The 16086-nt window shown below is 44.9% G+C and overlaps 1 protein-coding gene across 1 annotated transcript in view; it reads right to left on the bottom strand.

The window, feature by feature from the left end:
* Positions 1-15040, bottom strand: part of LOC124722576 (uncharacterized protein DKFZp434B061-like) — a 53969-nt gene extending 38929 nt beyond the window's left edge. Inside the window, exon 1 of the mRNA XM_047247715.1 lies at positions 14945-15040. Coding sequence (XP_047103671.1) covers positions 14945-15040 — 96 coding nt within the window. The remainder of the gene's footprint in view (positions 1-14944) is intronic.
* Positions 15041-16086: the final 1046 nt, after the last annotated feature.

Below are 16086 nucleotides of genomic sequence, written 5' to 3'. Positions count from 1 at the left end.
CATTCAGCTACCGAGATGAAAAAGTGTTAAACCTCCATAACGTCCTACAATGTAAAAATTTTCCAATCTCGAAGAATTAACTCAACGTTTTTTTCAACGCCATAAACGGCAACAAAGTAGGATGCGCAATACACAACTCCGCTGAAAATTATGAAGCCCTGTGTTACCTGCCTAATTCGGCAACAATCTCCAATACCGAACTATCCCAATTAATGAAGCTGTATCGATCATTACGTTTATAACATACTTGTCGTTTGAGGTGTTCACAATATTCATTGCATGATTTATCGCTTCCTAGCTGGATTTCCCTTTCCTAAAACCGTACTGCAGGGGACTCATGCCTACTATCTGTCTGTGTTCCGTCAGGCGGCGGCACAGCAGTTTTTTCTGTACTTTTGCCAGAGCATTTGCCGGCCGCGGTGGCCGTGCTGTTCTAGGCGCTTCAGTCCGGAACCGCGGGACTGCTACGGTCGCAGGTTCGAATCCTGCCTCGGGCATGGGTGTGTGTGAAATCCTTAGGTTAGTTAGGTTTAAGTAGTTCTAAGTTCTAGGGGACTGATGACCTACGATGTTAAGTCCCATAGTGTTCAGAGCCATTTGAACCATTTTGAACCAGAGCATTTACCAAACAAATCGGCCTCTAAGATATCGGTTGTCTTAGGCTCTTGTCTTCTCCGTTTTTTAGTGTAATGATAATCGAGATTTTCCAGATTATAGGCATCCGACCCTGCAAAAGATATTCGTTTAATAAAATTGTTATACATGGTACAATAAGGTCCACAAGCTGTTGTAACATTTCTGCCAGTATTCTGCGGCCCAGTTCTTTCTTCTTCTTTAACGTCAGTGTTGCCAGCCTTACTTCCTCCTAGGCAGATGGAATCACAACAATATTATCCACGTGTTGCTATAGTAATTTGGAGTGAAGATGCTGGTGGCACTCTCTGTCATCCAGTCGTTGTATCTTCCTGTAAAAAGTTCTTAGTAGGTACTGCTCTGATGTCTCGTAGTCTGTCGTCATCGTGACGTCGCATCGTCTCAAGGTTGATAATACAGTGGGTGATCGAACCTTGTCTGACGCAAGTTTTTATGGTGAACGCCAAATATCTGTTACCATTTGGTTGTTAATTTTCGCCTCCAATTTTTCTACTCTTCTTTGGAGTAGTAGTTATTTATACTGTTGTTTGACGGTTCCACAGAAACTCAGTCTTCTTTGTCGTACTGTTCCACCTAAGGATCTTTGGTAGTATCTCCTCGTCTGCGTTGCTCTGCGTCTTAAGGACTGTAGGGTGGGACTACAAGAAATTTTAAAACCTTCTAATTTCCTAGCAAGTAATGGGATCTCCATGTCTTGCGCTTTCTGCAACGCTCGCACCAAGTCCGCTTTGTCATCATCAAATCCGCTTACGTGTAGGGGTTGCATCTTGAATTCTGCCTGTGAAAGTTCCCAATTCTCTTTGTGTAGAATGTATAATTGGCCAGGGTGTATTTTAGCGTCTAAGTCATTATTTGCGTTTGCAGTTGTGAAGTAAAAGCCGTGTGGTCTAAGGAGTCTTGTCACGGTCCGTGCGCCTTCCCCCGTTGGAGGTTGGAGTCCTCCCTCGGGCATGGGTGTGAGTATCGTCCTTAGCGTAAGTTAAAGTTAGATTAAGTAGTGTGTAAGCTTAGGGAACGATGACCTCAGCAGTTTGGTCCCATAAGACCTTACCACCAGTTTCCCAATTTCTGTCTGTCTGTGAAGTAAATGAGATTATGGTCTTTTGTTGTAAGTCTGTCACAAACTTTCCAGTTGGCAATGTGGTCACCGTCTTTCGAGTTTGCGGTGGTGATATCGACAGTTGTGCGTTTTTGGAAAGTAGGCGGGTTGAGAAGCCTAGTCAAGACTTGAAGGCCAAGTTCTTGTATATATGGGGCTCCCCTAAAGTAAAGTTGGATCTATTCGGAATATTCTAAATATGTAGGTTGGTCACGGAGAAGCTGTACCTGGACTGATTGACAATGATACACGTAGGAACCATCTTTCTTCACAAAGCAGGTTGCTTAGCGTGCGCTGCATATGCCAGTCCTCGATCGCTGGAACGTGTGTTACCGTAAATAGAGTGCTCGATGTTTAAATGTGGGCGACAAACATTAGGGCTGCCTGTACATACAGCACTTGTTTCACACCGAGACCTTTATAATGAAGCGATTGCACGTGAATCTGATACCCGTCAAGTTTTAAAAACTTTTCAGTGTATTGACGACGTGGAGCTGATAGATAACACATCAATTTCTCGTACGTGAATTTCATGTCCGGTAATGCTTCGTTGCTCCAATATGTATTACTTGGAGTGAACAACTGTCTGCACTGTAAACTACCATTGCAGTCAAATATCGACATGATATAAAAACAAGAACGAAGGAAATGGGACATTTGCCCACATCATCTTCCTTCGATTAGGAACATGCGAAATGTACGTTGGAGGCGGTAAAATGGTTTCTCAGTCGACTGCATATGTCTGTTCTTTATATTTTCCCAACTGTGTTTCGCGAAAAGAATATCTTCTTTTCTTCCCTCTTTCCCATTTGAGTACACGAAGCACCGCCGTAACACTCGCGTGTTGATCGAATCTGGGGGTAGTAGACTGTTCAAAAGAATTGGAGGAACACGTCCAGTATGTAACAGTGTCAGGTAACCCCTCAAACGGAAGTGTTTCTTAGTGCAGTACATAGATGGAAATTATCATTTATGGACTTTGTGTTCAACCAACCACATCCAATGCGACATCTTACTGCAGTTCAAGTTGCAAGGGCGCTCTGTTTCTTCCAAAAAGGGTGGACTTACGGTCGTGTTGCTGCAGCTGCCAATGCCTCTCCATGTTTCATAGCGTGTGGACACGCTACAGGGAGTGTTGGACAAGGTACCCGACGCATTGCAACACCACGTGAAGACCGATATCTGGCCATCTCTGCGTTGCGGACTCCTACCATTAACGCCGTAGCACTGCTAGACGATCTCAGAAGGGCCACTGGAGCCACTGTGTCCAATCAGACTGTAATAAACAGGTTACGAGAAAGGACCTTACAGCCCAGACATCTTATTAGAGTATCCCGCTTGACACGACAACTTGCACTTCGCCTTCAGTTTCACAGTTTTGATGTCAGCTGGCAACTTCGTCACTGGTAAAATGTGTTATTCACAGACAAGTCCAGATATCCTCTGACACAAGGTGTTAGCCGTGTTTGTGTGTGAAGATCCGTGGTGACCGTTACCTCCCAAATTTTGTCCAGGAAATCGACATATTTTCAAGGTTCTGTGATGTGGGGAGTGTGGTGTCACTGCCAGACACCACACTTGCTAGGTGGTAGCGGTCCGTTAGTATACGTCGGACCCGCGTGTCACCACTGTCAGTGATTGCAGACCGAGCGCCGCCACACGGCAGGTCTAGAGAGACTTCCTAGCACTCGCCCAGTTGTACAGCCGACTTTGCTAGGAAGGGTTCACTGACAAATACGCTCTCATTTGCCGAGACGATAGTTAGCATAGCCTTCAGCTACGTCATTTGCTACGACCTAGCAAGGCGCCATTACCAGTTTATATGGAGATTATAATTAATGTATCAACAAGAGCGATGTTCTCCAATTGTGGATTAAAGTTAAGTATTCAAAGAGCTTCGTAATTTATTTATTAGACTCAACTCCTTTAACTGTTCCAGACCACACTCCAGTCTGCTTGAAAATTTTCCTGCTTCTGTTCCTGTACCATATGAGGGTACGTAATATTTATTCCTTCATATTATGCAGTCCGGGACACTTCCTTTCATACTAGTCACTCTTCCAGAAAGCAGTAAAGCCCAGTTATGCAGACAATTGAAAGTATAGGACAGCGAAGAATACTTACCATCGACTGTAAGTATGAAAGTAGACTGGTTTCCATGCGTTAGGCCAAAAATAAACATAAAAACAGCAATACTTTACGTAAACTTAAAGCAACTGAAATGAAATTTTAGTACGAGAGTATGCTAGAAAGGTAATTCCTCTAAATATTTAATGTAAAAACTCTTAAAGCTTTTTATATAAAACCAACTTGATTAATATTGTACATCTTTTTTTCTCAACATAATCACACTGGCCACGAACACATTTCTCCCAACGAGAGACCAGTTCGTTGATACCGTCACTGTAGAATGTCTGACTTTGTTGACGGAGCCATAACCCTACCTCTGCTTGCACCGCTTCATTACTATGAATGTAAAGTCCTTGCAGATATTGTTTAAGTTTTGGAGACAGTTGAAAATCGGATGGCATCAAGACGGGACTCTACGGAGTATGATCGATGACAGTAAACCCAAGGCGTCGGATTGTTGCAGATGTCGCAGCGCTCGTGTTTGGTGTGGCATTTCCATGCTGAAAGAGACGGAGCTCCATGTGTAGACGTACTTATCGATCCGAAACTCGATTACTGCACGCTGCTCCTGACGCACCCACATATTTACGTTACACACCACCATGTTACACGCTACAATTCAGAGCCCCCTAACAGAGGAGAACTGTAAATAAGTAGACATGAAAAATAAATGTGTAGCATGTTAATAGCGTTTCTTTTATTTAAAAGGCTTTGAGTTTTCGCGTTAAAAATCAGGAGGCATTATTTGTCAGCACGCCCTCGTAGGAATACGTGGGGCAGTACTGAACCTATGACTGCACTTAAGATAGTTGAAGGAAAGGCAAAACTACGTATGTACCATTTGTAGACTTAGAGCAAGGATTTGACAATGTTGACTGAAATACACTCTTCGAAATCAGAACGTAGCAGTGGTTTACCGGACGATCTAAGATACACTCCTGGAAATGGAAAAAAGAACACATTGACACCGGTGTGTCAGACCCACCATACTTGCTCCGGACACTGCGAGAGGGCTGTACAAGCAATGATCACACGCACGGCACAGCGGACACACCAGGAACCGCGGTGTTGGCCGTCGAATGGCGCTAGCTGCGCAGCATTTGTGCACCGCCGCCGTCAGTGTCAGCCAGTTTGCCGTGGCATACGGAGCTCCATCGCAGTCTTTAACACTGGTAGCATGCCGCGACAGCGTGGACGTGAACCGTATGTGCAATTGACGGACTTTGAGCGAGGGCGTATAGTGGGCATGCGGGAGGCCGGGTGGACGTACCGCCGAATTGCTCAACACGTGGGGCGTGAGGTCTCCACAGTACATCGATGTTGTCGCCAGTGGTCGGCGGAAGGTGCACGTGCCCGTCGACCTGGGACCGGACCGCAGCGACGCACGGATGCACGCCAAGACCGTAGGATCCTACGCAGTGCCGTAGGGGACCGCACCGCCACTTCCCAGCAAATTAGGGACACTGTTGCTCCTGGGGTATCGGCGAGGACCATTCGCAACCGTCTCCATGAAGCTGGGCTACGGTCCCGCACACCGTTAGGCCGTCTTCCGCTCACGCCCCAACATCGTGCAGCCCGCCTCCAGTGGTGTCGCGACAGGCGTGAATGGAGGGACGAATGGAGACGTGTCGTCTTCAGCGATGAGAGTCGCTTCTGCCTTGGTGCCAATGATGGTCGTATGCGTGTTTGGCGCCGTGCAGGTGAGCGCCACAATCAGGACTGCATACGACCGAGGCACACAGGGCCAACACCCGGCATCATGGTGTGGGGAGCGATCTCCTACACTGGGCGTACACCACTGGTGATTGTCGAGGGGACAATGAATAGTGCACGGTACATCCAAACCGTCATCGAACCCATCGTTCTACCATTCCTAGACCGGCAAGAGAACTTGCTGTTCCAACAGGACAGTGCACGTCCCCATGTATCCCGTGCCACCCAACGTGCTCTAGAAGGTGCAAGTCAACTACCCTGGCCAGCAAGATCTCCGGATCTGTCCCCCATTGAGCATGTTTGGGACTGGATGAAGCGTCGTCTTACGCGGTCTGCACGTCCAGCACGAACGCTGGTCCAACTGAGGCGCCAGGTGGAAATGGCATGGCAAGCCGTTCCACAGGACTACATCCAGCATCTCTACGATCGTCTCGATGGGAGAATAGCAGCCTGCATTGCTGCGAAAGGTGGATATACACTGTACTAGTGCCGACATTGTGCATACTCTGTTGCCTGTGTCTATGTGCCTGTGGTTCTGTCAGTGTGATCATGTGATTTATCTGACCCCAGGAATGTGTCAATAAAGTTTCCCCTTCCTGGGACAATGAATTCACGGTGTTCTTATTTCAGTTTCCAGGAGTGTATAAACCCGGTAACGGATTTGAGACCAGTAAGTCTTAGAAAGAGATCGTTAAATTTTGATTCCTTACTTGCTCATAACTTGTGGCAACAACTACGGATCACATATTTTCCGTTCAGAACACTGAAGAAAGGGCACATACCGTAGAGGCTACACAAACTAAAACCTTATGTAACAGAAGCCGTGTGGCATATAACAGATCTGTCTATAGTCGTGCTGCGACCGCGTGGATCGCTGAATTCAAATACTTTTTTTGTCAGCCGTCGAAACTTATAAAAAATATTTTGAGTAAGTACACGCAGCTAAATTAGGAGGCTATTTTTCAAAAATATGGCTCTGAGCACTATGCGACTTAACTTCTGAGGTCATCAGTCGCCTAGAACTTAGAACTAATTAAACCTAACTAACCTAAGGACGTCACACACATCCATGCCCGAGGCAGGATTCGAACCTGCGACCGTAGTGGTCGCTCGGCTCCAGACTGTAGCGCCTAGAACCGCACGGCCACTCCGCCGGCGCTATTTTTCATTAAACGTTCTTATTTTCTGAGAAAAAATTTAAAACTGTGGTTTCCAGACCTGTGAGATATTCGTAGGAAGTAAGTTTGCTCGTGCGATTTCACTGTAATTGTTAAAGCTGCTTCATTTTTTCACATCTGATACTGTTGCATTAATGTTAGTTTATGAACCAGCTACAGTCTCCATATTGCTAAGATTATTTTAATATTTTGCAGATAAGTAAAGCTTCGTATTTGATTAGAAAAATTTCTCATGAAAGATGTCGTCGCTGCGTATTTGACGGCTGGTATATTTTAGGTCATAGGTTAAGGCGTACACAATGTAGCTAACACACGGAAATATTTTTTGAAGCACAAAGCTGTCATCTCTCTTTCAGTCTACAGTAAACACATTATATACATACACTGTTCCACGCTCCTGTGGATGCCGCCCTAGCGTGACATAGTGTATGCAGTGTACTTTCTCTGTGTTTTTCGTTCAAATACGGTGCATGAAGTGGGTTATATTTACAATTCGCTTAGTTCACGATAACTGTTTATCTAACCTATGCGTCATTTGATCTGGTCTCCTTTGAAAGAGCTTTATCCCCAAACCTATATCCAGTACGTATCCTGTAAATGTGTGTTAAATAAGGAGAAAGATGAATAAACAAAGATGTGTTCGATAAATTTTTATCAGTCTACTGCTTGAAGTGAAATATAGAAAAAAAAGGTTCAAATGGCTCTGAGCACTATGGGACTTAACTGCTGTGGTCATCAGTCCCCCAGAACTTAGAACCACTTAATCCTAACTAACCTAAGGACATCACACACATCAATACCCGAAGCAGGATTCGAACCTGCGCCCGTAGCGGTCGCGCGGTTCCAGTGTGTGGCGTCTAGAACCGCTCGGCCACGCCGGCCGGTGAAACAAAGAAAAGAACGAGTAATAATTTCCCTGTTTTATCAAACGTGGAAGATACACTGAAAAGCCAAAGAACAAGTACACCAGCCTAATAACGTGGAGGGACCCCGGGAGCACGCACAAATGCCGCAACACGACGTAGCATGGACTCGACTAATGTCTCAGTAGTGCTGGATGGAACTGACACCATGAATCCTGCAGGGCTGTTCCTAAATCCTTAAGAGTACGAAGGAGTGGTGATTTCTTCTGGACAGCACGTTGCAAGGCGTCCCACACATGCTCAATAATGTTTATGTCTGGAGAGTTTGGTGGCCAGCGAAAGTGATGAAGCACAGGAGGGGGTTTCTAGAGCCACTCTGTAGCATTTCTGGACATCTGGGGTGTCGCATTGTAATTCTGGAATTCCGTCGGAACCCACAATGTATGCAGGTTATCAGACAGGATGTTTACGTACGTGTCACCTGTCGGAGTCCTAATGAGACATATAAGGGGTCCCATATCATTCAAACTGCACACGCCCTACACCATTACAGAGCCTCCACCAGCTTGAACAGGCCCCTGCTGACATCCACGATCCACGGATTCATGAGGTTGTCTCCATACCCGTACACGTCTATCTGCTCGATACAACCTGAAACAAGACTCGCCCGAGCAGGCAATACGTTTCCGGTCATCAACAATCCAATGTCAGAGTTGGCAGGTCCAGGTAAGCTTTGTGTCGTGCAGTCATCAAGGGTACGTCTGTGGGCCCTCAGCTCCGGAAGCCCATATCGATGATGCTTCGTTGAAAGGTTTCCACGCTGAACTTCTTGGTGGCCGAGGTTTGAAATCTGAAGCAATGTGCGGGAGGGTTGCACTTCTTTCACCGTGAACGATTCACTTCAGTCGTCATTGGTCCCGTTCTTGCAGGGTGTTTTTTCGGTCGCAGCGATGTCGGAGATTTGATGTTTTACAGGTTTCCTGATATTCACGGTACACTCCTGAAATGATTGTACGAGAAAATCCCCATTTCATCGCTACCTCGGCGATGCTGTGTCCCATCGCTTGTGCGCTGACTATAGCACTACGTTCAATCTCACTTAAACCTTGATAACCTGTCACTTTAACAGCAGTAACTGATCTAGTAACTGCGACAGACACTTGTTTTATATAGGCGTTGCCGACCCTATTTGAATACGCTTTGGCGCTTCAGTGTGGGATCGTGTATCAACTACTTGTTTCATACATCTGAAAACGAGTATGAGGTGCGTGAATGATGAGAACTGACTCTAAATTTTGTGATCTCTGCCACAGAGATTTTTTGTTTTTTGGGGCCACACAGGTGAAATCATCCTCTTTGGCGACCAGAGTTAATTTTACGTTTATGTGACGTCACTTCTATCTTGCTGCAAAAGCGGCTATCATCACTGTTCTGTCGGCTTTTATTTTGTGGAGGATTATTCTCGAGATACTGTCTTTCCACGTATGTATGTATGGAGTGAGATAACTAATACCGTAAATCATACATATGCTGTGATTGATAGAACAGGAGCAAGATGCTTAAAGGAGATCATTAATTTCACGAGTTTTGGTATGGGGACTAAATTTATGTTTAACAACTCTTTGCCTTGGTAGCCATCTCACGATTACTTTCATTTGACGACTTGTTATATCTACATCAACATCTACATAGATACTCCGTGATCCACAGTACGGCGCGTGGCGGTGGGTGTCTCGTATCACTACTTGTCACTTCCTTCCCTATTCCACTCGCAAACAGAGCGAAGGAAAAATGACTGTCTGTATGTCTCCGTATGAGCCCTAATTTCTCGTAATTTATCTACCTGGCTCTTTCGTGGAATGTATGTTGGAGGCGGTACAATCGTTCTGCACTCAGCCTAAAATGCCGATTGTATAAATGTTCTCAAAAGTTCCCCTCGAAAATAAAGTCGCCTTCCCTCCAGGGATTCCCATTTGTGTTTCCAAAGCATGTCTGTAACACTTGCGCGTTCTTCTAACCTACCAGTAAAAAATCTAGTAGCCCGCCTCTGAAGTTCTCCGGTGTCTTCCTTTAATCAGACTTGGTACGTGTCCCAAACACTAGAGCAGTACCCGAGAATAGGTCGTAGGAGCGTCTTGTATGCGGTGTCCTTTACAGATGAACCAAACTTTCCCATAATTTTCCCAATAAAGCGAAATCGACCATTCACCTTCCCTACCACACTCCTGACATGCTCGTTCCACTTCATATCGATTTGCAACCTTACACCGAGATATGTAAACTACGTGATGGTGTCAAGCAGGACACTACCAATGCTGTATCCGAACCTTAAGAGTTTCTTTTTCCTACTCGTCCGTATTTACTTACATTTTCCTACATATTGAGCTAGCTGTCATTCGTCACACTAACTAGAAATTTTATCTAAGTCATTTTGTATCCTCTTACAGTCACTTGACTTCGATGGTAAGTGGTAGTAGTGGCATAATCTTATGGGACCAAACTGCTGAGGTCGTCGGTCACTAAAGTTTACGCACTACTTAATACAACTTGAAGTAACTCACGCTAAGGACAACACACACACGCATGCCCGAGGGAGGACTCGAACCTTGGACGGGGAGGAGCCGCGCGGACCGTGACAAGGCGCCCAAGACAGCGCGGCTATCCCGCGCGGCTCTCGTCTTCGACGCTTTACCGTATACCACATCATCGTCAAACGACCACAGATTGCGGCCCACCCTGTCTGGCAAATCATTTATGTATACAGCGAATAACAGCGGTCCTATCACACTTCCCAAGGGCACTCGTTACGAGGTCCTTGTCTCTGCTGAACACTCGCTGTCAAAAACAACGTACTGGGTTCTATAACTTAAGACGTCTTCGAAGTCTTCGAGTCACTCACATACCTGAGAACTCATTCCACATGCTCGTACCTTCTTTAACATTCCACATGCTCGTACCTTCTTTAACAGTCTCCAATGGTACACCGTGTTAAACGCTTTCGGGAAATGTAGGAATACGGAATCTTCCTGATGCCCTTCATCCATAGTTCCCAGTATATCATGTGAGAAAAGGGCAAGGTGAGTTCCGCACAAGCGATATTTTCTAAATACATGCTGAACTGTAGGCATAAGATTCTTAGTCTGAAGTAAATTTCTTATGTTCGAACTGAGAATGTGTTGAAGTATTTTGCAGAAAACCGCTGATAGGGATATTGGACTGTAATTTTGTGGGTCCGTTCTTTCACGCTTCTTATCCCGCACTTTTTTCCAGTCGCCTCTTACCTCTTGCACTTTTTCCAGTCACTGGTACTTTGAGTTGGGTGAGAGATGTGCGATAAATGCAGGCGAGGTAAGGGGCCAAGGCTGTAGGGTACTGTTTGACAAAGCGAACTTTAATTCCATCCGGACCTGATGACTTGTTTGTTTTCAACTCTTTCAGTTGTTTGTCTACGCCAGGCACGCTTCTTACTATGTCGTCCATACGGCAGTCTGTTCGATGGTCTAAAGGCGGCATGTTTGTACGGTCCTTCTGCTTTAACGATTCCTTGAACTTGGAATTTCGTTTTGCTGTCTTCAACTGCTGCACCTGGCTGTTCAACATGTGAACGGATGGAAGCCTTAGACCCACAGTGATCTTACATAGGACAAAAATTTCCTCAAGTTCCGAACCAGATCTGTTGCTAATGAATGACGGTAGTACTTGATGTATGCTTCGCGAACAGATCTTTTCACAGACGAATGAATCTCTGATAACCTTTGCTATTCGTGATTTAAGCGCTCTCTTTTGAAGCGATACTCCAACAGCCTCTGGCTTCTTAAAGTTTTCCGAATCTCGTTATTAACCGACGGTGGGTCCCTCTGTCCTTTATTCAATTACTAGGCCCATAATTGTCCAGACCACGATTCATAATCTGTTTAAACTTTTCCCATAATTCCTCTATGTACAAATTACTGGGATTAAATGATGTTATTTCACTGTCTGAATGAGACGCCAACAACAGCTTATCTGCTATTTCTAGCAGAAACATTCTCCTGGCCTTCCTAACAGATTTATAAACTGGGACGTACTATTTGCGTCCAGTAATACGGCAGGAAGCAGCAGGGCCAAACACACACAGCTTGTGTTCGACAATGTTTATTAACTTGCATGATTTAAATACAATGAAATCGATCAATTTAACAAGGAAAATAAGAATTTTTCTTAAGCTCCTGTTGAAATCTGTATAACAAATGCATAAAACATTAAGGATATTTCTGTTCATATAAATACTTAATACAATCACAACTGGCCACACTCTGAACCCGCAAGGCTATCCTGTATAATGACTTCTCTTTTGCAATGTAAATTCATACCAACGTATTACAATATGGCATAACATAATGCGCACAAGTAACAATAAGACAACATCTAAGACCTGAACGCTCGGTAATGAAGACACCGGACACACGAATTTCTGACTAAGGAGTAATCCAATTTATGCCAGTACAGGTAGGCACTAATTAAATAACAAGCAATTAATACAATCAGCGCCTCGGCATATAAACATTCCCTGAGAGCATACGCACAAGAAACCCTCCTTTATAAGAATTTAACCTCACAATCAGCATACAGGACACAAGTATGATAAAAATGGCTGATAAGGGAATACAGAATTAATGAGGCGGAGCCTCCTGCAATCTGATCGGGCACTAGTTACAGAGTCACCCAATTTTACAAGTTTACATTCATATTTTGAGCGAAAGGTGTATCTGCCAAGGCGGCAGAGGAACGAGCTGCAAAGCTTAACGACCTGACAGATCCAGGAACATAGAGAACAGCAATACTCGACTTAAGAACGAGATCGAGACAGAAGGCCAAGAACATGATGGTTCAAATGGCTCTAAGCACTATGGGACTAAACATCTGTGGTCATCAGTCCCCTAGAACTTAGGACTACTTAAACCTAACTAACCTAAGGACGTCACACACATCCATGCCCGAGGCAGGATTCGAACCTGCGACCACAGCAGTCGCGCGGTTCCGGACTGAGCGCCTAGAACCGCGAGACCACCGCGGCCGGCAACATGATGGTACCCGGTCTAATGCAACACTGTTCCAATGGCAACGGCCAAGTCGTCAAGCCCCGGTGCCACGTCCCGCCGTACCGGAGGAAATACACTGCGCTCCGCCCAAGTCAAACATAAATCAACTAAAACAGTATACTTGCGATTGCACATTCAAATTACATAAAAGAATAAAACACAACATTGAAACAGGAGGGCTCGTCAATTTTTTCTAACTCAACCCTTAAAAATCTATTTAAACACTGCAATACACGAGTAAATAAAGTTGTTCCTTGAAACGTAATAACAGCTGAGTATAGCCTTAAAGGGCAAGAGCCCACCAGAACTACACTTCCATGGAATCTGATGTAGTTTACCAATATAGTATTTCGTTACTCGTTAATTAAGGTGAAAATTTTGGTATATTACCACCAAGATTACAACAATTTTAGATATACCATCAATCAATAACGAAGAGCTCACCGGGTTTCCTTACGTATAGCTGCAAATCCGTCATCAAGCGGTAGGAAACTAAAATGGAAAGCCCAAGCCCCGTTACTATATCACGTGTGACGTAACTTTGGCATATCAGACTCGTCACTGAAGACAACATTAGTTAACGATTGACAAATATATACGCACACAATTGCACCTATTTAAATCGAACACACAGCTTACGCTGAGGCCACCGGTTAATGCCAGGCTACTCTTCGGCAAGGCCTTCTTCTCAACATGCACTGCGTAGCGAGAAAAGCCAGAGCACCACGCTTCGAGTCAGAGCCCAAAACCCTTCCGCCGTCTCCGGCCGCAACACTCCAGTAATACCCCGCGCAATGAGCATGCGCACGAAGTAGGGGCCAATCTCGCGGCCGTGCTGTAACCGCAACCGACAGACCACACAGTGAGCCGCGCTGCCACGACGCTGCAGACTTAATTAAATAGTCGAACCCGCCAACTCGCTACCAGCCAAAGCAACATCGTTGGCAAAGATAGCACTACAAGAAAGGGGTACTGGCGCCAGTCGCGCGACGTGTCAATATCCATAGTTTCTACAAAAACAACATGATTGCTAATCCCCGTTTCCTTGCGGACGTTGTCGATAAGGTCCGGCCTGTTTGTAGCTACAAGGTCTAAGATATTTCCACTGCGTGTGGGCTGCCGATCTAGCTGCTCAAGATAGTTTTAAAAAAGCGTGTTCAAAAGTTCTTCGCACGACTGGTTGTTTGTGCCGCCTGTAATGAATCCATAGATGTATCAATCTATACTCGATAACTTAAAGACGCTTCTAATAGTATTGTATGATCTGTGTATTTACGCACTACTGAACGTATACTTTCTTTGACTGACACTAGAAATGTCACAGTAGAATCGAGCAGCCGGTAAAAACATCCATATGGAGACTAAATTTATTTTCAGCAAGAAGAGCTTGCCGGAGCGCCGCCTGGCATTAACCGTTGGCCTGGGCGTATGCTGTGTGTTCGATTTAAACAGGTGCAATTGTGTGCTTTTTCTTGGTAGCCATCTAAAGATTGACACGTATGTGGTCAGGAATTTATTATATTTGTATTTATATGGTTTGTGCCAAGTTTTTTTTTCTTTTCCCTTCTTAAAGCTATTCAAGAAGTATACAGGCAGTTTTATGTTTCCATGCTTGTATCCAAGTGCTTGTTAGCCTCAACATCCTTTAACAAAGGCATATGCTATCATTGAAATATGCAAAATACCTCGTGTGGGAGAGAGAAAGAGGTGTGTATTTTATTTAGATTCTATAAATGAAATGCAAGGAGTGCTGTTCAACATATAAATGGTTTATTCAGTAAAACTGCATTAAACTGCATATGCAATAATCATTGAAATTTTATCAAATTCGTTAAACATTCACTCACAAATTATTCAAATAATGATAAACAAAAATAAAAAATTTTGGTCGCCAGATACTGTAGAAAGTATAAAAAAAATTAGAATTGAATTTACACCAAGAGCTCACAACAGGCGAATTATATAAGGTGCCAGACATGGTATTTGCCTTTTAACATGAGCATTGTATGACTTCATTCTAATTTAACATACAAATAAATTACACGAGACGGGTTGATCTGGTGTAATAAATGAGGAAGGAAAAAACAGCTGAACATATGACTCTCTTAGCTGACAAACGGTGAATACTGTGCCTTGCGTCTTTATGAGCATCTAACACATTGCAAGGAAATTGAAGAAAGCGAAAGAAGAATGTGCAGCTAGGAAAGCGGGCGTTTTCTGTATTACCTTGTTCATAGCGTGGTCGGCGTGGCGGTGAAGTCGGCTGATGGCGTGCGGCTGCATCAAGACTCTTCCCACGACGTAGTTGATAGTGTCTAACATGCCCTACGCTGAAAATAGTGACCGAAACCTGCTACTGGAAGTCATCATTACTGGACGACGGTATGCGTCCATCTGCAAGTGCAAACCTACGTGAAACTGCATTGAACAATGCTCAAAACTGTTCTAACAGTACTACCATCATCGGGTATATAGTAAATCAAAATGATCCTCAGTTAAGCTCTTGATAACGTGCACAGTGAGTGAAGCTCGCCTACTTGGATCTAACAAACTTTGCTCTCTACGCTGTTTGCGACGAATGCAAAGTGCATTGTCTCATGACAAGCGTTAAGAGAATCGTTGCGACTTATCGGAAGCAGTCAAGAGTGAATTCCTGCCTCCTCAGAAGAAATATTCGGAATGCCCAAAATACTAGTGCGCTCCTCGCACCTGGAGGGAGAGAGAGAGAGAGAGAGAGAGAGAGAGAGAGAGAGAGAGAGACACCCGCTCCCCTCCAGCGTCTTGTCACCTCCCTTCCGCAAATTACGTAGCTCGTACTATTTTTCAAAGCCAACGTTAGATTCTTGTCAATGAAGAAGTCCCTTTCAAAATTTCCTCCCTCCTTACCGTCGCATTCCGCGAGGAAAAGAGAGCCATACTCTGAGCGAGACAGAGTATACAAATAAACCAAGACTTCTTCCTTTGAGTATTGCCGCTACGTTCCCAGGTTTTCTGCTCGCGGGAAACAGCCAAAATTCCCTGGGCCACTTGAGATTCTTGGACACCCAAGTTGTGTTGTTGCTATTCAACTCGCCGCTCTGTCCGTGTTACCTAGAATCGTGGCAAAGCTGTTTTTCGCTCTAAGTTTATAGTTTCCGCTGCCTCAGGCACACGTGCGAATTTCCACGGCTTCCCTTGGCAGCGTGTTGATGTATGCAGCGTCTTCGCCTGTCGCTAATCCTCTGGGGGCCTGCCTTCTGTGAAGCGTGCCGACATAAGCGCGCCACCGCCGCTCGCCCGTGGGTACTACCTGTGTCCAGCTGGTCGCCAGGCTTCCCAGCTAGGAACGCATCAGAAGAATTCCTTTCATGCACAAAGTGTACCAAGTT

Source organism: Schistocerca piceifrons, chromosome X, assembly GCF_021461385.2.
Source record: "Schistocerca piceifrons isolate TAMUIC-IGC-003096 chromosome X, iqSchPice1.1, whole genome shotgun sequence".
Classification (NCBI taxonomy): Eukaryota; Metazoa; Arthropoda; class Insecta; order Orthoptera; family Acrididae; genus Schistocerca; species Schistocerca piceifrons.
This window is presented reverse-complemented; position numbering and strand designations above follow the sequence as displayed.